Source organism: Anoplopoma fimbria, chromosome 7, assembly GCF_027596085.1.
Source record: "Anoplopoma fimbria isolate UVic2021 breed Golden Eagle Sablefish chromosome 7, Afim_UVic_2022, whole genome shotgun sequence".
Taxonomy (NCBI): Eukaryota; Metazoa; Chordata; class Actinopteri; order Perciformes; family Anoplopomatidae; genus Anoplopoma; species Anoplopoma fimbria.
Genome location: NC_072455.1, coordinates 19,420,919 through 19,443,205, shown reverse-complemented (window position 1 = coordinate 19,443,205; position 22,287 = coordinate 19,420,919). Strand labels below are relative to the sequence as shown.

At 39.2% G+C, this 22,287-nt stretch overlaps 1 protein-coding gene and 1 non-coding gene across 2 annotated transcripts; both read left to right on the top strand.

Annotated features, from left to right (window-relative positions):
• Window positions 1–1,514: 1,514 nt before the first annotated feature.
• On the top strand, window positions 1,515–14,059 carry trmt44 (tRNA methyltransferase 44 homolog). The gene is given in 12 exon segments (XM_054601382.1): window positions 1,515–1,810; window positions 1,813–1,896; window positions 1,967–2,084; window positions 2,870–3,089; window positions 3,205–3,273; window positions 3,525–3,632; window positions 4,467–4,538; window positions 6,204–6,310; window positions 6,686–6,869; window positions 7,975–8,323; window positions 13,002–13,118; window positions 13,436–14,059. Coding segments are annotated over 12 exon segments (1,911 nt in total). The 5' UTR covers window positions 1,515–1,560; the 3' UTR covers window positions 13,669–14,059.
• Window positions 14,060–20,991: 6,932 nt separating this feature from the next.
• On the top strand, window positions 20,992–21,074 carry trnal-uaa (transfer RNA leucine (anticodon UAA)). Its single transcript has one exon. It is a non-coding gene; the product is annotated as a tRNA-Leu (tRNA).
• The last annotated feature ends 1,213 nt before the right edge of the window (window positions 21,075–22,287 follow it).

Sequence of the window (22,287 nt, the reverse complement as noted above, 5' to 3'; positions counted from 1 at the left end):
TGAGACAACAATGTCAAAGAAATGAGATACATGACGTATGACAGAGGAACAAAGAGTGAACAATTATCAGGAAAGTTGATTCATCTGTTTGCATTATTTGCCCAAAAGGTCAAGGGTCAGCTATCACAGAATGTGAAATGAGGTAACATGACAAGACCTAGTCAGTTTAATGTTAATATAATATCTTACACTGAGACTGATGTGGATTTAAAGGAGAAGATTTAACCCGTTAGACTTCACTGATCGGTCGGTGAGTTTGTCATTAAAGGCAAATGCTGTGCAGCCAAAGAATGTTCAAACCCACAAAACTTTTCTCTAAATTCTAGTGGGGATCACAAAGTTTTAAAAGACATCAAATATGTCTGATTGAATTTTCTCAAAATCTGGATGAATTTTTTTAATGTACAGTCATCAGAATATTCACTTTTTATGCAGCTATTATGCAGCTATTAAAAAAACAAACAAACAAACAGAAAATGATTAACATTATTTAAGCTGTAATTCTCAAAAATGTTATGTCATGTGCAGGAATAAGATCAAAAAGCTAAAAAAAAATGATTGATCTCCTGAAAGCAAATGCAAGGGTAAGAATATACAGGACCCAGGTAAGTAGAAACAATATATCCAAATAGCAAATTAAAGTAGAAAGCTATACACAGCCTGCATGAATGCAATAAATATAATGCATGTACAAAACCAAAAGTGCACTTCCCAGAACACAGTGACAAAGTAGAAATACATTAAGTACATGCTTTTATACATTTTCATTTGCGCGTACTATTTATGTACAAGAGATGTTAATCATGCTTGACACCAAATATTGTGAAATAATGTAAAGAGGATGTTCTTCAACCTCAATTTACATGAGTGATGCTGCATCTTTTAAAAAGTAATAATAATCATGAGCACAATAGTAGTAGCCTGGAAATGTTGCTGGGAATTGGTTTGTTAATTGCTTTAAAAAAAAAAAACAGTTAAGAGTTTTAAAAAACAGTTATTTTCTCAAAGAATCAATATAATCACACATTGGCTTCTGATTGAATGCAGATTAAGAGAAACAGCGCCCTCTACTGTAATACAACCGATATGTGTCGCCTGTGGAAACGTCATCATATGGCGACAACATTCTTCTTTTTTTTTATTTTCATAGGTAATATTAACAAAAAAAAGCTCAACACAATACAGCATATTATTCTGTAAATTATGCGAATTTATTTGACTTTTTTTTTTTTTTTTTTTTTTTTTTTAAATCTAAAGCAATAGTTTTATATAATATATAATCTTTAAATAATATGTGTCGCCTGTGGAAACGTCATCATATGGCGACAACATTCTTCTTCTTTTTTTTATTTTCATAGGTAATATTGACAAAAAAGCTCAACACAATACAGCATATTATTCTGTAAATTATGCGAATTTATTTGACTTTTTTTTTTTTTTTTAAATCTAAAGCAATAGTTTTATATAATATATAATCTTTAAATAAAAATAAAAAAACAACCGGAAGTCCAACTCTCCGTTTGTAAACACATGGCTTGTAGTCGTGTCTGATACTCAATTATGCCAAAGCTCTTTGATGTAAAGTTTCCAGGAGAATGTAAGACTCTCCCTGAAGGCTTCTGGTCGGCTGTAGACGTGTGGATAAAGAAACCTCACGTTGTAAACAAGCGTCTCTGCGGAGTGAAGGAGGCAGAGAGTAGAGATGTGGGCAGAGAGGCTCTGCTGTTCCTGCTGGGTGATCCTGATCTCTCCCAGGATGTGGTGTCCTTCATAACCAGCGGGGTCTCACCGGCACAGACACACGAAGAGGAAACCCCTGGTCCTCTAGTGTCAAAACAGTTATTCCTAAAGTGAACAGTTATGGGACAAACCTGCAGAAAGAGCTTATACTCAAAGGTAAGACTGCAGGTGAATGAAAGGCTTTACCATCTATGTTCTCTTATAACAACTTTTTTTTCTGTTTAAGATTTTGGCAGACAACTAGTGACCTTTCTACCATTTGAAGAGGATTCAGAAGGACAGGTGTCTCTAAAGAGGGGCAACATTTATCAGTTCCAGCTCCTCCATCAGGACTGTGAGGAATGGTGAGTGGCTGAATGAGCACAAGCTGTCCATCTAAGACAGTCCAGCTGTTAAGTGTCTGAAGGTACACTTTACTGCATCAATGACACGGAAACACTGACAAGATAACACATCAAATGTTTTTCTCTTGATAGCTTATTTCTGATGAAAATAGCTTTAAATAGTTACACAGCATCATTCATTTTCTTTCTTTGGTTTATTCACAGCATTATACAACACAACTGTATTTGACGTATTCCCATCGTTGTTTTTACATCCAACCAAGATTAAACAAGATGCAGAAAGGCATTCAGTGTCTCATGTTAACTGTTGAATAGGAACTAAACTATTAAATTAATCAGCCTTTATTGTTAATTTCACTAAGAACAAGCTGATTACTTAAAAGTAAGAGAAGTTAGCTGCCGGATGTTTACTAAATCCCATTTCTTCCCACTCTCTCTCTGTGCTAATTTGATTAAGAACATACATTTAGAACAGTGTAACATTAAATCACAAAACTTAACTACTGTAGATCTTAACATTTGATTTTGACACAGAGACTCGTAAAGACAGACCCTTAAGGTTAGGCAGTAAAGCAAGACCCACATTAAGTCTCAGTACTGTGCCTTAGTAGATTATGTTTCCAAACAAATTGTCATTTTATTTTGGCAAAACCAGTTGACACACAGTGAGCCCGGGGAGGTTTTGCCCTCCTGGAGTTCATGTGAAAATGATCTAACTCGACATACAGTTTCTCAGCGATTTTAGTAAAAATATAAAATCCAGATTTATCTGTCTTTATCCTCAGGGCCTTGGAGCTGCATGTTTTGGATTCAGACGCCTGGTTCTCCGATGGCGTTGCGTACCCAAAGCTGCCCTGGCTGTCCTCTGACCTGCTGCCTAAACTGGTGCGCTGGGCCACCGAGTGCAAGAGCAGCGAGTTCAAGAGCACCTTGTCCCTGCTGCCGCTGGAGAAGTACAGCGTCATGTACCAGCAGCTGAAGGAGAAGTACAAGGCCATGGTCAAGGTAAAGTCTGCTCAGTATAAGGCTGTTGTTTTATATATGTAAACTGTTCTAATGCTGTTAATATTTATTGATCTTTATTACTGAGTACTGATGTTCATGTTCCCATGCTCTCTAGATTTGGCCCGAGGTTACAGATCCTGAGAAATTTGTCTATGAGGATGTTGCCATCGCTACGTATCTCCTTGTGAGTTTGTTTTGATATCAAAATACATGATTGATTTATTAATGCTGCATGAATTGAGTCCTGAAGGTTGACATGTGAATTGCCAAAACTGGGTCAATCAATTTTGAGTGTGAAAAATGGCTCAGACCCAGTAAATTGATTCATATGTCATGCCAGAGGCATGGAGAGGGCGGCTGCAGGTGTCACACCGCCGCTGATTGAAGGCTCTCATCGACATACAGTAGCGTTGAGTCTCTGTCACTGTGCTGCAGGTGCTGTGGGCTGAGGAGCGAGCAGAGAAAAATCTGACCGCCAGGCAGTCCTTTGTGGACCTGGGCTGTGGAAACGGCCTCCTGGTTCACATTCTGGCCAATGAAGGGGTAAGTGTTGGCTGTGTGTGATGTAAAGTATGTTACTTCCTGGTTAGAAGCTCACTGAAAACCAAGAAAAGCCACAGACAAAAACATGATGGTGAATGAATGGTTCTGTGCAAATGCAGATCATTTAGTTAGTTGAACAGACTCGCTCGTCCCTATTAGATTCTAAAACTGAAGTGAGGACAGTCAGAAGCCGTGCCTTAATGTCACATTATAAATGAAAAAATTATCTTTTGCACGTTTAGAAAGGGGATGCAAACGCTTAACTTAACAAAACAAAAAGCCTATTAAATACATCATGAAGACTTTAACTGCCATATCTTTCAACTGAACCACACCATATTTAATTATCATATATGATTAGAACAAGCAACAAATCCTTCCATTTGAGAAGCTGGAACCAGCACATATTTGGCTTTTTTACTTGGAAAATAAATTACTGAATTTATTAATTGATAATTGAAATAGTAATTTTCTGTCAATCAACTAATCAATGAATCGAACAGTGTTTGTAGCTCTTTTCTGGACCAAAATGGTGTCTGGCTGACTGACAATGCTTCTCTCTACTCTAATAAGATGCATTTACCTACTTTTTATTCTTATTAGGAAGGAAAAACAGATTTGAACCACTATAAAATCCAGAATAACTGCCTCTTGTAAAAACACAGACTCCACAAAGAAGAGATCTTTCAATTAGCCAAATCTGCACAGACGGCTTAATCCGTGACATGATGCTGGGACAGGTATAATTGAAATTTCACACAGGGCCTGATGGTCAGAGTGTGAAGGTGTCTGAGGGGGATTAGCCGCTGACCTGCAGGCCGTCTTGTGTTGCAGCATCCTGGAAAGGGCATCGATGTTCGGAAGAGGAAGATCTGGGACATGTACGGCCCCCAGACTCTGCTAGAGGTGAGCGAGCTGAGCATGAAGAAGGCGGACTCATTGTTACCATATTCAGGGTTTTTAATTAGTGTTATTATCTTTTCACATGAAACAGAGAATCCATATCGCACGCTGTAGGTGTCTATTCAGCTGGCATCGCCCCCTCACTGCTGCTGCTTTGTGCTTTGATACATGATTCACTTTTTAACGGGATGAACTGTTGAGACAACTTTTAGAACATGAGAAAAACTTTTGTATCAGAGCACAAAATGTAAATCTGGTTTCTGACAAAACAGTCTTAGGTCAAGGTCAAAGGTATATTTCTTATTTATGTTGCTTTATTATATCAGATGACCCTCATCACCAAATGGAGAGATGATGAGATTGTTTTGTCAACTGCTGTCTCAGGAGCAAAGATTGAAACTTGTGGTTTGAGGGATACATTTGAGTAGCACATAGAAAATAAGACATTGGCATTTTAAATAAATAAAAACATTTATGAATAAATAAAAATAATTAAAATGCTCTTTATTTTACTTAATTGTTAACCTTTTATCAGCACTAGAAAAGTTTATTTTTAGTTTAGTGAAATTTGGAATTAATCACTTCTTTTTTTTATGTTAGTCCTGATACCATTAATCAATTAGTTGATCGACAGAAAATCCATCTGCAACAATTTTGATAATACATCAATCGTTATATATACATGGGGAAATGTGTAGATATCCTGCTTTTGGTGGTCTTATGTGATATGCAAACAATATATTTGGGTTTAGAGCTGTTGCTCTGGACAAAACAAGCATTGGGACGTCACCTTGCGTACTGAGAACATGTTTTAAAAAAAAAACACGACCAAACAACTAATTGATTAATGGGTCAAGTATTTAGCAGATTAATTGATAATGAAATTAATAGTCAGTTGCTGCCATGGAATGAACCTTTTTAACTGTTAATTATTTACTGAAATCCATAACAAAAAGTATTTTTTATTTCTAACAGTAATAAAAAAAGCGTCTCACTGATATTACCTAACCTTTAACACTCTTGATCTAACTACTGCTAGAAGCTACAAAAAGGAAACACTCCTACTGCACAGGGGACTGAATCCAGACAAATCCATGTAAACATACGCACACTTGCAGGGAAACCATCCCCCAAAACACTGCACTCTGCTGTCTGCCTCCTGGACTCAGTCATTCGACAACAAGCTGCTGACTGCTTCCATTTCAGTTCATCTATTATTGACTGATTTTTTGGGAGCGGATGTGGAACACCAATCTTTCTATGCCCCAAGTGGTGCTGTACTCTTAGTGCTTCATTCGGAGGCTCTCTCTGAACCTCAGAGGCTTCAGTTCTGTTTACCTACTTCATTTGTGATGTTGGCGATGGACCTGCCTGTTGAAATGAGTTGAAATTGAAATGTTTTATTTTAAATTCTTAGCAGGTTTGCTTGGTTTGTGTAATTTTGATCATTAAAATGCAAATGGTCAGTGAAGAAAGCTCAAATACTAACTTTGTTTTCGTACATTTCACACTGAGAGGTTTTCTGTGATTTATTAAAAGTTTGAGAAAAAGAGACAAAGTCATTTTTAGACAATTTCCATAAAGAGGTTCAGAATCAAATCAAGGCCGCGTGCATCTCTTCCATGTTCTAAGGAGCTCTTGTGCTTTTTTGGGTCTTTGCTATTTCAGGAAAAAGCAATTACTCCCAGCGAGAGCTTCTTATTCCCGGGTACGGACTGGCTGATTGGGAACCACTCGGACGAGCTCACACCATGGATCCCCGTTATAGCTGCCAGGCGAGTCATCAGCAGACACAATCTCACTCAGCAGCTCAAGTGCCAGCTGATCTCTCCAATTTGGAATAGCATTATGGGCAGGGGGAGGATGTGTGAATGTGCGTGCGTGCGTGTGTGTGTTTGTTTCCTGCATGTCATGTCACGAGTTTGCATTATTTCTGAGGCGACCACCTGATGGCGATGTTGAGCCTCAGTCTTCTACTTTACTCTAATGTGACTACAGATGATAATCTCTACTTCTTGTTTCCTGTCTGTTCTACAGATTCAGAATCTTAAAAAAAAAAAAAAAAAGAAAGTCAGTTCACTTACTACTAGAGATTTATAATCATTGTTTCCTTTGGCACTGGGTAAGAATTCCTTTGCTCTTACTTACAGGTCATCTTACTCCTGCCGCTACTTCGTCCTCCCCTGCTGCTTCTTCGACTTCTATGCAAAATACCAGAGACGCCATTGTAAGAAGTCTCAGTATAAAGAATACATCGACTTCATCACAGAAGTCAGCCAAGTCAGTGGCTTCAACACCGAGGAGGACTGTCTGAGAATACCATCCACCAAACGGGTAGGCTTACGTAGTCTAGAGTCAGAACTCACTCTTCATGTCCCCAAACATTTGTCAAACTGTGTGGTTGAAACCTTTTTTTTTTTAAACGTTTGTTCTTTTAATCTATACTCAAAAAACAAGTTTCAATGCAACTTGATAATGTCATTAGACCCTTCCTGATAAATGCACACATCTTTTAAACCCTACACCGCCAGCTCATATCACAGTAAGTTCTCTCCATAGCCATGGAGGACACTATACAGCTGTTTCACAGGAAGAGTAGTACTTTACATGACCGATCAAATAAAGCTCATGTATACAATTGGTGGAGTGCTCCTTTGGCACTTTACCACTGGGGTGGTCTGCGTAAATAACAAAATAAATAGACTATTTTGGAAGTTAGACCTTTAAAAATAACATGGATGTTGAAGGCAGAAAACACTTCGTAGTTAAAGTTTCAGTTTAATTGTAGCTGGCAGGCTTTCTTTTAAAAAATGATCAGAATGAGAAAGAAACATGAATTTAATCTGTTGCCATATATATATTAACTACACGTTCACAGCCTCGTAACTCTTTACAGTACTGGCAAAATGTAAAAAGACTACATAGTCAGTGGCTGGTAAAGAGTTACTACAGCATGCTGGTTTCTTGATTTAATGATGCACTTGTACCTCATACCTTTGATGATGTAGGTGTGACTCTGACTTTCGTTACGCGTCATTTTTTTTCTTAGAAAAATGGTCATTAGAATCCTCTGCAAAATGTATCATAAAATGCTTGACTGTTCTTCAAACAGTCACAGCTGTGCGTCCCTGCCTTTTCCCCACCTGAGCCTCATTTAGTAGAGGCAGACGGAAATAAATCAAATCTTTATTGTCCCCAAAGGGATGTTTCCTTCACAGCTGGCAGCCATTAATGGCTTCAATACACATAATAAGAACAAGCAAGTGTTTACTGGGCTCTTAATGTGCAGGGATCAGTCATATAAACAGTTTGTTAGTTTTGTCCATAGCGACACACATATTGAGGATTTGTATTCCTAATTTGGAGTTTCTGTGTTTTACCCTTTTGGATCTCAGCACCCGTTGGAGTCGTTCTGACACTAAGCTCCTTTTTCCTGCAGGTGTGTCTGGTGGGAAAGTCGAGAAACTACCAGCTATCCGACGAGGCCGAGGCAGAGCAACGAAGAGCTCATTACATCCAGAGCCACCAGACCACCTCTGGGGCCACAGGTCAAAGGTCAGGCATCAGAAATGACGGGGACGGTTGCCACGGAAACAAAGACACTGACAGGGCCCCCGACAGCAGCTGGGGAGCGGGGTTTCAGCCCAGAGACAAGGTTGAAACGGTTCGAAACTGTGCTGCTCTCCCGCGGGACTTTGTTGACGGTGTGGTCCTGCAGGTTGCTAATGTTCTTCTGGGAATGACTGAAGATGACGGCGGGTCGGCCTCCAGTGACTGGAATCGAGGAGGTAAATAACACACATGAGATACAAGAAAAAGAAAATCACATAAGTCTCGCTGGACACGTGCTGCTATTCAGATGGTGACGAGATTCAGATTCAATCCAGAGCAAGACTCATTATCGGTGGAGCTCACTGATCCATTCATGTCATTGTGCACTCTGAAGGTTTCATAATTCATTTCTTTTTTAATATCTGTTGCAGAACAGCTTTTAATATGTCCTTGGAAGGGAGAGATTAGTATCTACAGAAGCAGTGAAGTTGAGGAAAAAAAGGGTCAAAGGTTTCAGACTGGCTGGAAAAAAGGTAACGGATGCGATAATAGGCTGTAATATATAATAAGGCTGTACTATGAAGTTTCCCGTGAAGATAAAGAAGATAAGAACCAACAAAAGATTACATTTGAAGGAGAATTGCAGCATTGACAAAAGGTGTTGTTTCAGCTTTCTTGCACATTTTAAATTTGAACTAAAATGTCATTATTTACAGCACTTAGCTTATAATTAAATCTGATTCGCTAGGTGTCCATTTCACTATTTACAATTTAATACATTATGTGTAATTTAAAGGTAGCTGAAATGAGCCAAACATTTGAGTGGTAGTTACTGATATCTGCTAAGCTAGTTGCGTTAGCTTTAGCAGGAGTTTGGCCAGTTGTTATTGTCCTTCATAATTGGATTTAGCTGCTGCCTCATTTAGTTTAGTTATGTGGAACTACTATTATTACCTAATAACCATGTTGTCAGTATATCATAAGATAAAAATATTTTAGTGTTAGCTCTAGCTAAGCTATCAGTGACTAACTCACCATTATATTGTAGTAACTGCTTATTTAAAAAGCAATGTTTGTATACATTTGTGTGACATAATATTTTCTTTATGGCTTTCACTGATGTCAAAAAATTAGATTCAAGGCTCAAAGGAGTAGTTTGACCTTTTGGGAGAAAGGCTTATTCGCTTTCTGAGGGAGAGATGGCTCGATACAAACCTCACCATTGTCCATTAGCTGTAAGGCTACAGACAGTAGCAGGTCAGACTAGCTTAGCACAAATACTAGGAACAAGGAAACGGCGAAAAAGTGTATTCCTCCAAAAATTATTATTATTATTATTATTATTAAAAGTAGTTTTAACCCCATTCAGACTGAATATGTGGTTGCCTATGAGGGGCAGGATGAATCACTGCTCACATTTCTCATCGCTACCTTTTAAATATTTTTCTCTACAGCCTGAACATCTCGTCTAACCCCCCCCCCTATCCTGTCCACCCCCACCTCTCTTGTCAACACCCTGTCCCCCTCTCTGCATCCGTCACCAGGGCATGGGGTGACACACAGCGATGCGGCATTGAACTCTGTGTATCTCACATCTCACTCTCTACCATCCACTTCCTGCGCCGCACGGTACAGAGAGTTCTGCATACGCACGATGCATCACACCCATAAACACAACGCCCACGCGTCATGTGTGTCAACGCCTCTGCAGCCCCCCCGCTGTTACACAGACACACACACACACACACACACACACACACACACACACACAATATGAGTGACATAAGGAGATGAGGACTACTATCATTAAAACAGGATGTCAGAGCTGAAATTGGAGGTAGAACGTATGAGGGAGAGCGAATGAAGGGAGTCTGTGACCCTTTATAGAGATGACTCGATTAATAATGCACAACCATCTATGATTTATGCATGGAGATGCATTTGTATTGAGGTATTCCTACCAGTTATGTGCTGTGTAAGAACAGACGGTAAAATTATTGGGAAGAACCAGGAGGGCTTCGGAGTCATCGAAGGGCTTTGAGGATCAGTTTTTCTCCATTTTTAATGTATCTTCAAAGAGTATGAGGACCAATGATGAATAAATCGATTTATTTTAGATATTTGAGGTGATACATTTAGTAGAGTTTTGGTTAAATAGCTTCCTGGCTTTAGTGAAAGTCCACATTTTATTGAACATATTTATCAGTTGCTCTTCAGCAAAGTCATTGCAAGTGCAATGAGTCTGTAGATTTTACTTTTTGTACAGGTATTTCCAGATCAAATTCAAGAAACTTTGCTGACTTTAGATTGTTTTTATTTAAGCTAAATTCATTATTTGAAGCCAATATTGACAAATGAACAAACGGTTCTGCTGTTATATAGCATGACATTTGTCCCCTGAGTTAAAATACTGTATATCTCACTGGCTTTTCAAATAGTTAACGATAGCTTTGAGTCGAGTTATTAATTCATGCATGCTGGTCTGCTGACTGGGCTCAGGTAGTTATGTAATCATGCTGAGAATGAAAGTCAGTGTGTAGAAAAGATGTAACTCGCATTACACTCTGCAACACTAAACCTCAAATCAGTAAATATTTTTTTTCTCTCCAAAAGACAGGTACAATAAGTCAAAAAATAATTCAAAAGTATGTTTGTAATGTTTCTTTGGGCACACATACTATTTCCACTGAACAGTATTCTTGCTGCATGAGAGAGAGAGAGTGGGTGTGAGCCGGTAAAGTGTGTTATTAACGATCATGAAGGACGCCTCCCATCACACTTCTTGCCAATCTTGGCCAGACTCATCGACATCATCTTCCTCCACAGCTGCAGTCTTCACTGATGAACTGAACTCACCTCACACATAAGATAACACCTCGTTCATATTATGAGAGCCACACCAGTTAGTCATTTAATCCATTAGTCGGTCAATCGGCAACAACCATTAATGTCGTGTTTTATAAATGAATGGTAAACACAAGCAATTTGAATATATGAACTTAGGCTTTGAGATATTGCAATTGGCATTTTCACTATTTCGTGACATTTTAAAGACCAAACCCTTTTGCTAGAATACTCTAGAAGTAATTGGCACATTGTTCTATAATGAAAAAAGCAGCCGTTCATAATATTACGTTGGGAATTTAAAAAAACCAAAACGTTATGTTCCTGTTTTCACAGCCATTTATTCAGAGGCGGATGATTTGTGATTATGGTTATTATGAGTGCTATAATTATGAGTGGGATGGTTTTTGGGCTTTTCACAAGATTCTACTTCACACGAAAAGAGAAATACTTGATGAAAGTCAATAAAAAGATGACTTTATCTAGCAGAAAGTGTTTTTTCTTCCTCTTCTTTTTTAATTAATCTTGACCCCTTTGGATAATTCTGACTTGTAAGTCAATATACTTGACAGACACTAAGATCAAAACAAGAGCAACCCTGTATTACAGCAGTGCTCATGGTAATTTTCTTTTCAAATGTTTCATCACCACTCAGCAATCTTAGAGCTAATTTTCTGCACTCAGCCTGATTCAGATTTGGCTTGAGCAGCAAAAAAACAATCCTCCACAACAAGCAATCAATCACTGGCCATCTTAGCGTTTTGCACTGGGGACGTTCAGCCTTAAAAAAAAGTCCAACTGCACGTCAAGGCGAGCCATTAATAATCGTAACTGTTGGTCTTAGTCCAAGCAGAGTCTCCTCTGTCAATACGGCCCTCCTCCCATTAATCCCCATTAACATTGTAGGCAGTAAAGGGCAGCTCTAAACGCTGTATTGATATTATATTAAGGACTGGAGCTCCCTGGCGTCTGGGCTGCAGGACGGCAGTCTGCCCAGTTTCACACTCTGCAACACAGGACTGTCTTTGGCTGTGAGAGTGTCTGTGAAAGTGGGAGTGTGTCGCATATTTTAGGTATGAACTCAGCAAATTTACCGGCTTAGTTTAGGATGTATTTGGGAGGACAATATGTTTTAGATAACTGAAAACCCTCATAGTGTGTGTGTGTGTGTGTGTGTGTATATATATATATATATATATATATATATATATATATATTAGCTTTTAGATAGTACCTTTCATTTCTTTCGCCTGAACTGAACTCAGAACAGCGGCATGTATTTCACAGTGAAATTCTCTGAACTTCAACAATCTCTGAGCCAACAGGGGTTGACTGAAGTGCCACGAGAGATTTGGAGCAAAAGTGTAATGAAGATCACATTATGATGTCTGCAGATTTAGGTCAAATATTGTTATAAAATGGCACAAAGGAGCATCCTGCGGTGTGTCCCGCTCCAATATGTCAGAGAAAAAGTCATTTGTACAAACCAAAGGTCAATCCTGATTGAATTCTTCTTCTGGGGGTAAAAGGGCAACGCCAGAAATACAGAAAACCTCATGAAACAGAGCCCACAGGCGGGGTACTGTTCAGTAATCTGCTAAATACTCGCCGAACTCATAGCATAGGACTTTCTGCTTTTCAATATCCCACTTTGTACTTTTTTTCTTTTTTTTTTCTCTCTATTATCTAAAATGAATGTCCCAGTGGCTCTGACAGTGACTCACGCTGACAAACGCTCGGTGGGAGCTGCAGCGGTAAAATGCATGCTGGTTTGCAATGAAAGGCAGCGATGGAGGTGTTTTTTTTACTCCCCTATTCCTGTAAAATGTTCCGTTTATAGCATTGATCATCCTTTCACTCCTGGAGAATTTTCCACTGCCTCTCACAAAACAACCGGTGACATCAGCTGACTCTGTAGTGTTGGAATTAAAAAAAGAATTTCTGTGCACGCCCGAAGCAGCGTGTTAATATATTGATGAATGTAGCATCGAAAGACTTCCTCACGCTCCTCTGTCACGCTCTGTTCTTCGCTCTTTCATCCCTCTCTTCCCCTTCCTCCCTCCTCTTCAGGCAGCCTCTCGGTGAGCGAGGTCGCCGGGCTGATGGAGCAGGAAACCCTGCGGCTCCTGAAGAAGGAGTGTGGAGGCCTTCAGACGCTGCTCAAGAACAACCACCAAGTCTTTAGAGGTAGTTGGACTACCTGTTTTATGTACATTTTCATAGCCAGTCGACATAAAACATAATAGACAACAAACAAGAGAATAATATAAATAAATAAAAGCAAGATTTGTAGGAACAGTTTTATTTGTAACTTTTGAAGGGAGCACTTTATTTTTATTTATTTTATTGGTTTATTTGGTAGGGACAGTGCACATTAATAAAACATTTCTGTAAATGCGCCAGAGTTAGCCAGGAGGATCTTTTACATCTGTAGTCCCTAGACAGATGTTTCAAAGTCACCCTTTATTCTGAAAGATGTCTTCCTGTTATTCCTTCTCTCTCAGTAGAAGGAGGGAGGGTGTTCATACGAGACTGGCGGGACAGGAAGTCCTCCAGGGCGGACACCAAGAGGAAGCCCGTTGCCCCTGGTGCCCTGAAAACCCGCCCCTGCTGGTTCTACGACCACCACCCTCAGCGCTGCCCCCTGCAGGCTGAACAGTGTGCCTTTGCCCACGGACTGGATGACCTCCGACCCTCCACCCGACCTATAAAGAAGATGAGAAACGACAGCTTTTGATTGGTGTATTCCTCACAAAGACTTTATTTGAACTCATTTATTTAGTTGATTTTTTTTTTTTTTTAATTGAGTATCTACTTTTCTATTTAACAGTATTCATTCTCATTCTCCTGGAAAAGTCTCCACTTCCAGGTCTGCAGCCACAAAGAAGCAGTGTGAGTGAGAGTTATATTGATGCCACGTTGCATCATTTCTTGGAAAGTTCACAGTTTCCTCTTTCTCCTGTGCACGGCTGCCAAAATGTGATGCTTCCTGGTGCAGCTTTTTGTTTCACTGTTGGGAGTTGCTGACACCGCTGGGTTATGTTGCTGCTTAAATTTAACGTCAAGGGATTCTTCTGTCTTTCTTTTTATTTATTTTATAAAAATTAATTAAAGTGTTTTTCAAGCTGCATCCTTCTATTTATTTAAAGATGATCAATTCTATCGCAGATTTTTTTTCTTGTTCAGCACTCAGGGTATTTTCCAACTTTTGAAGCAAAACTTTTACAGTTTCTATGTACTTCACGTCAACACTTAATCCACACGAGACAGGTACTCTGAGGTTCACAGGCAGGGCGGCGGATAAAGGCCGGACAGCGTTTGAACAGAGTAAATGTTAGCGCTATGAATTATTTGTTGGCAGGAGTTTAGGGGGGAGCTACGTGTCGTCCCCTCTGGACGGCTGCTCACTGCTGTGTCTCTCTAACACAGTTTGCCATCACCCTGTGGCTCAAATGTCAAAAACAGTAAGGCCCACCCAGGGACTGCAGCGGGGCTGATGGGAAGCATCTCATCTGGGTTTGTTTGTTTATGTGAGCGACAACAATCGCACCATTGCTGCAAAACAGGATAAGGACAGACTATTTAAATCCATCCAATTTTGCTAACGTATAAAGATGATGAATGTGAAGTGACAAAGACGACTGGGAATAATGTTGTTGGCATCATTTTTTTAAATCATGTACCTGTCTTACAGCTAGTTTAATTTGCTGTGTGCAGTTGTCTGACAGTAAATGATAAAACATTTTGCCCTTTGAAGCCACTAATGTGCAAATTGACTTCCCCGAAATTATGAAAAATATTTTCTTAACCCCTTGTTTCTTATGTAGGCCAATTTCTGCCAGGAAAAGAAAGATGAAATGTTAGCCACAACAAAACAATTGTCAAAAGTACGAGTCATGTTTTTACTAATTATCTTGTACTTATGACTTAGTATCTCACAATTCTGACTAAAGACTACTGTTTATATTCTCTATTCCTATGATTTAGCATCTCATCATTTTGTGTAATTAGGTGGTAATTTTGACCAATAAAGTATTTTGACTTGGTATCTCAGATTTTAGCCTATAAGACTGTTGACTTAATTATCCTATTAAGCTTTGCATAAGCGTGATTAATTCAGTTGTAATTTTGACCAAAGAAAATCAATTTTCTCAATTTTAATTTAAACTTTATTTTGGTATATTGTGTGTATATATATATTTTAACTTAAATAGTCTACATTTTGACATAGTTTTCCCTAAAAAGTCATTCTTTTTACTAATTAATTTACACTAATGACCCCCATTTACACCATACTATCTCATCATTTTTGTCTGATGAAGTCATTTATTTGACTTAAAATTACTTACTATCTCTTTTTTTTGACTTTCACCTAGAAAGTAAAAGCTCTGACTTAGGTCTCATATCTTTGGTATGTCGTGATTTAGATAAACAGAAGCTTAAAAAAGCAACTTCATCCAGTACACAACACCAAAATCCCAGAAACATCAGTGAGTCCTGTCTCAGGTAGCAGTTGTAAATCACGTGCACTGAATCCATTCCCTGGTTTTCCTGTTCAGAGGGTTAAATCAATACCGTGGTTCAAAGGGACCTCCTAAGGTTAATAAGTAACTGGATGTCTCAGTATCCTCTGCAGCTCACTGGCTGTGCCATTGAATATTAATGAAGACGTACATGTATAAACTCAGCGTGACCACAGGTTCAACACAACGAGAAAAAGCTGGCTGCAAAGGACGCCGCAATGGTTTTCTGGACAATTAACCGTTGATGAAAGGCCATTTAGACGTAAATGATGCTTCAGCTGTTATGGACATAAACTACAATGGAGCTGAAAGTGTGTGTGGTTGTGTTTTGACAGGCAGTACTCTGTCATATTGTGTTGCTCTTAATGACCTGCTCAAATCATTCCCCCCCCCCCACGTCATTATGCTTCCAGGAAGAAATCAGTTAATGAAAATACTCCTGCAGGCAGCAAATATTGTCGATGCTATCGACCTGCTGCCCTACATGTGGCTGCAGAGGAGTGAGACATGTTCTGGGAGCTGAGGTGTTCGCCTGCCCGATCCCCTCTTGCCACACACTCTTGCCATGACCTTTCTGACCCCCAGCCACTTTCCTGACCACTGTTCAATAAGCCATCATTATGACTGTTTAGGTCCCCCCTCGCACCGCTGCCCTGGAAACCCCCATCCCTCCCTCCATCCCTCCCTCCCTCCCTCCCTCCATGCTCTCACATAAACACTGCACAGGAGGTCTGCTGTTCACCCAACTGAAGAATGCTCTATCGTGACAAAAGCAACAACTGCTACAAACAAGAAAACCCTTTTCACTACACAATACATGCATATATCTGACTTGGCAAAGAGATGCGCTACGCCTAGTTTCTAGACATCTTTCATTTAGTTGAAAAGTGGTTTGTTAGATGTCAAGGTTGCATGCAACTGTTATTGTAATGCCTATTTCAACATGTATTTAGAAACTGTTACACATTGAGGTATTGTCATTAAAATGCTGGGTGAAACAATGATTATATGTAACCAAACATTTTTCTAAACCAACCAAATGACTTACTTGCCTGGCACTCTACAGTAGGTGAATCATTAGTAAGGAGTAAATGTAGCTACTTACAACTGTATAGGAGACAATACAAATTCTGTGATATGTTAATCAGAATTATGAAATGGTAGTTTGACAAAACAATCCCAATAAGGTCCAAGGTAGCTTTTTCCTGGGCTTTCAACCGGTCTTCATCATACAGAAATCGCTGATGCTTATCATATACAAAAACATTACACAGATGTCCTAAACATGAGGGTATTTGGACACCCCTAAAGAGTAACAATAATAATCTGAGGACGAAAAAAAGAACATATTCAAGAAACATTCCTGCAAGAGATATTACAAATCTTTTCTTTTTCCTCTCTTAGAAGAAATGTCACTCTGCGGTTGAACTGCTCACAGCTCTACATATGCAACCTGTAATGAGGGGACGTGAGTATGTATTGTTTGGACATAAAGTTCACAGGGTAATAGCTGGTTGAGAACCAGTAACTTAGCTGTCAGAAGCTGCACAACATGAATTCCCGTGCGTGCAGTAGAGTTGGTTTCCAGATTTCCAAATCTTGTTGCCTTTCCAGTGGAAAACTATGTGAACTATGTAAACAAACTTAAGTATCCCTTAAAAGTGAGTCTGCATGTCTTAAACAATGTCTGATACTGAACAGGGACTCCAGTTGTTTGTTATACTCCTCATGTCAGTGATTTCTTGCAATATCTGAAGAAGAAAGTGTTGTTTTCTTCAAGAGAAACAACAGACGGGACGGACAAAATGACTCCCCATGCCGTAAATCTAGGTCAGGATGAAGTGGCTGCATCTCTTTGCCTAAGCTAACAACTTTCCCTGTGTTTCACTCATGCTTTATTCATCGTGGCACCATGGGGCCCGATGATGTACAAAAGTCTCTCTCAGCAAAGCGAGCCGTGTATTACTGCAACGCTGACAGCTGTCACTGCCATGAATTCTTTTGTTTGACTGTTGCTGCCTCACAAATTCTTCTTATTCTTCCTCCGTTTTATTCTGATTGTGAGTTTTCTGGAGAGAGGGGTTGTTTCGTTATATTATTTTGTTTCAGTATCTTTATTTATTCAAATGGATATTGTGAACTTGTGGTTATGGCATGGGAAGTTGTGTACACAACATTTTTGGCGTTCAAATGGTGAAATCGTGACAACACTGCTGCTAGGCAACGACAACGGCAACATTGACTCCACTGTCGGTGTAGAAGCCACTGAGGCTAACACTTTAGCAAGCTGGCTAGCCAATAATGTAATCCAGGAAATGCGAAGGACATGAGGCCTTTAGGAATATCAACATTTTTCTCAAATGTATTATAAAATTACGTAGAATATACTCTATATACGACTTAAATTTCATAATATATTACATTGTTGGATTCACCGCCAGAAATCCAACCACAGAAAAGTCCACAAAACATCTTAAATCTTAAAAGTCGAGGGTGATATTCCCACCCAGGCCCTCGATCAATAACTTGAAGCAGCGCATGGTCAAAGCAGATAACACACTTCTAGCCTTTATTCTGTGTTCTTACTATTCACAGAGTGTTATACCGTACCTGCAGGAGACACCTTTTCACCTACTTCACATCCAACAACCCCCTGCCATCGACCTTCCTCATCACCTACTCAGAGCTGGGGTGACACAAAGAGATAAGGGGGTGAGGCTCTCAGGAGGGAAGGTTTGTTTGGAAGTGTTTCCATTTGACGTTTCGCCATTCAACACGTACTTCAAAAAGTTGGCCGTTGAAAGCTGCCAGGTGGAAATGGTGCTTCTTCTCGACAAAGAGCTGGAAATACACGATACACAAATAGGCCGAGCCATGGCATCCACCCAATCCACTCAGATTTATAACACAGTTTATGCATTTCTGCCAATATAACGCTTACTGATCCATCATACTGTAAATTCCTTGGTTTATCTCATTTACTTAGCCTGAATTGAGAGACATATTTTGCATCGGAATCCCAGTGAACCCAAAGCCATAACTTGTTTTGTTTAATCCTTTTATGGCCTGTTGAAATTGCCACTTGGGGGCCAATCCACTGAATTAATATTTTATGAGATGTTAATTTAATACTGTGTTCGGCACGAAATACTTTGCCTCATGATGTGAATTCCCACTCTCCGAGCCTACTGCTAATCATATCAAAATATGGATTTTCTTTTTTCTTGCACTATTCAAGTTACCGCCTGTTTAAATCTTATCGAAATGTTCATCTGTAAAAAGCTTCAAACTCCCTTTTTTTAAAAATCATGTCATTAGTTTTTTTAATTTAGGTGTTAACATTGAAGCAGTCCCTCATTCTTTGGTTCGTGCTGTCATTTCCCTTTTACCAATTAATTCTAGCCGAATGTCACAATGCCCCAGAGTTGATTAGAGGATTATTCACATCACCTGCTGCACAAGGTGTGGAGACTGGCTCCTAATCAAGAGTTTAGAGCGGCCAATGCGGGTGTGACGACGCCCTTTCTTTAGGGCTTAAGAAAGGTGGGGTTTGGTATAACCAGGGCATTTTGGTCCTTCTGCTCCGTAATGCAGATCCCATTTTAGTAGATTCATTATATACCTGCAACGGGGCAAACCTTAGTGCTATCCGTGCATTTAACCCCCCTTTATACACATTTCCTTATTATTAAAGAGGCGTTTTTTTTATGATTGAAGAGATATTTTATGGTTTTATTATTATTAAGGAGGTATTCTTTTCATTGGGAAAGCCCTTTTGTGATTTGTTTCTCCACTGGGTACTGGTTCTCAAGCTGCTTCCTGATCTGCTGAAATCTAGAGAATCAGTGTTGTCATAAAATGTATGTAATTTCTTACATAATTGTTGTACGACCTTGTGACCTTTTATTCAGATTTTTTGAATAAAATAACCATGTGAACACAAACCAAAGGATGAAAAAGATAAAACTGTGATTTCTATTCACAGGCATTTCTAACTTTCTCTAAGTTAAACATAGACTTTGTGTGCCAGGCAACCGATAGCCTAAACAAAAACATTACAACGTTTATAAGCCCAGGAAAGATGATAATTAATGGTTGTAAAAAACATTCACAGATTTTGTACTGCTATAGATAAATGTATAAAAAACATAAAAGCACTTTTTTTGGGGTCCAAACACTTGGTTGCATTATTTTAAATATGTAATAAGGAAATCAGCACATATAGACAATTTAACACACATTGATGAAATATATTTTAAAAACAATAGAACTTTTATCGAGTGCATGCCCCATATTATTCTTAAAAACTCAGCATACAGTATAAAAAGGCTATATTTCCCTCTTTAATCAATTGCATCAGCAGCTTTCAGGGTTGAACAGTATCGTATCATTCTTGTGGGACACAAACACATTCAATTTGGATTTCATGATGCAATATTACATAATCTGTTTTGCTTTCAGTGTGACATCATGCCTTTAGTTGATCAAGTGAAGAACATTAAAGTGCTGCGAGCGTCCAGCTCCCTTGAGTGAAACAACTCGCCTTCGCAAACTTGTCAAAGTGAATAAAGAAAAAAAAGCATCCGACAAACGTAAGAGCAGCTTGGCAGCTTCACATCAGTGAAGGGAAAATGGGGCTTACCATGGAGGCGGAGACCTGGAGAGGGTGTCGTTACCATGGGCGACGGGCCGAGGTGACCCAGATGGCACAAACGCAACTGAACCTATGGGCCCATGTGCTTTGACAGCTACGCTAAGTAGAGAAAGGCCACACTGCATTACCCACAAGTCTTTTCATAAAACATGTTCACACCCCTGATTGAACACATGCTGCTGCATGATAGATCGACATAATCCTGCATTTAAACTGTGCATGCATCCCCTCTTTACATTTCTTCAAGCACAGCCTCTCCAAATATGGTGTCGTATTAACCACGAGTGTGTTTGCTCTGAGCCAATAAGGAAAAGTGAAACAGTTCAACATGATACATGTGGCTGCACAGGGGAGGACAAACAGGGTCAAAACAGAGACATGACCTACACTGTGCTGTTTGTGGACACTGGATCATATAGATTTGATTCACCTAAAGGTCCTGTTTGTGTTCACAAATCAATAATAACCTAACAGTAACCACCTTCAAAGGAATAGTTTGACAAGTTGGGAAATATGCATTGTTTCACCAAGAGTTAGATGAGAAGATCAATGCCAATCTAATGTCTTTAAGTATAAAGCTAGAGCAAGAGGCCTAGTTTATGCTGTTCGTTTAGCATAGCATAAAAAATAGAAGCAGAGGGAAACAGCTACCTTGACTCTGTCAAATGTTTAAAAATAAGCCTAGCTGCAGTTTTAAAGCTCAATGATTTAATCTGAACACAATATACATTTGTGGTTTGGCGGAGGAATTACATGCAGGCTAACAGCAGTGCAGCTAAGTCACTACCTAGAGCTTGAAGTCAGACGGATAAATGTTTGTTTGTTGAGAAACAGTTACAGCACAATACACCACAAACTTTAATTTTTCCCTTTCCTGTTTGTGACCAGGATGGCCGAGTGGTTAAGGCGTTGGACTTAAGATCCAATGGGCATGAGCCCTCGTGGGTTCGAACCCCACTCCTGGTATATGTTAAGTATTATTGGGTTTGAATACTCAACTACTTTCACCTCTTCAAGAACCCTCGTAGCACTTATTGTATTCGTATTAGTTGTTGCACTTACTGTATTCGTATCAGTTCGCTGCACTTATTGAATTCGTATTTGTTTACTGCACTTATCCTATTTGTAGTAGCTTGTAGCACTTATTGTATTCGTAGTAGTCTGTTGCAATTATTGTTTTCGTAGTAATTTGCCTCTGCACTATACTTTTGCTCTGGTTTATGCTTTAAGATGCTTGTTTAAGAAAGGAGATGCACTTATGACTTCTGGTGACTAGTAGTTCTCTTGAATACCTATGTTGAATACACTTCCTGTAAGTCGCTTTGGATAAAAGCGTCTGCTAAATGACTGTAATGTAATGTAATGTAATGAGTAAAAAGATTACTTATTATTTTTTATTATTAAACGTTAAACTTGTTTTTGATGGGTTATTTTGGTAAAATCCAGACAGTGGTGCTTGACATTTTGGCTTATCCTAATGATAAATGTTTAAGCCTTATAGCCTTTATATCCTATAAATTATGCAAATGAGTGCCGATTCACCAATGGTTAGCATAAGATTTTTTCTTGCCTGTGTACATTAAAATCAGACTCATCACTTCCTGTGATTGAATATGCCCCTGCGACATCTCTAACGAGATCCTCTAAATATTTTACATGATACCAAACAAAGCCACATATAGCAGACACTTTCTTTATTTTAACCAGTCTGCGGCTCCACAATCAAAAAATGGCATCTTAAAATGGCTTACTTCGATCTAATCTGTCCTTAGACAGGAATGTTTTTTAGCTCCTTCTCTGTTTTTAAAGACGCTCTGCCTCCCCAGAGAGGGAAAGAGTGGGCGGCGGTGGCCGAAAATAGCACTCGTTGTGAAAGGATGAATCAACGCTGCACCTTATGCTTAATTAAAGATTAACGAGAAATTGCTCGCTGGTGTGGAGGTTTCTCAAAGCCTCACTTTACTTCTCTGATTAGGGTTGCGTAAGTCTTGTTAATACTGCATGGACTACTCTAAAATAGTAATGACATCTGCCAGTGTGGCAGAATCAATCCTGACACGACAGGCTGCAAAATTTGAAGCTGGTGTGTTGCCAACACGTTGATTAATTTGCCGCTCACAGTGGCTAAATCAATCAAATCTTAGTGATTTAGAACTGTAAAATGTCTCTGAATTAATGA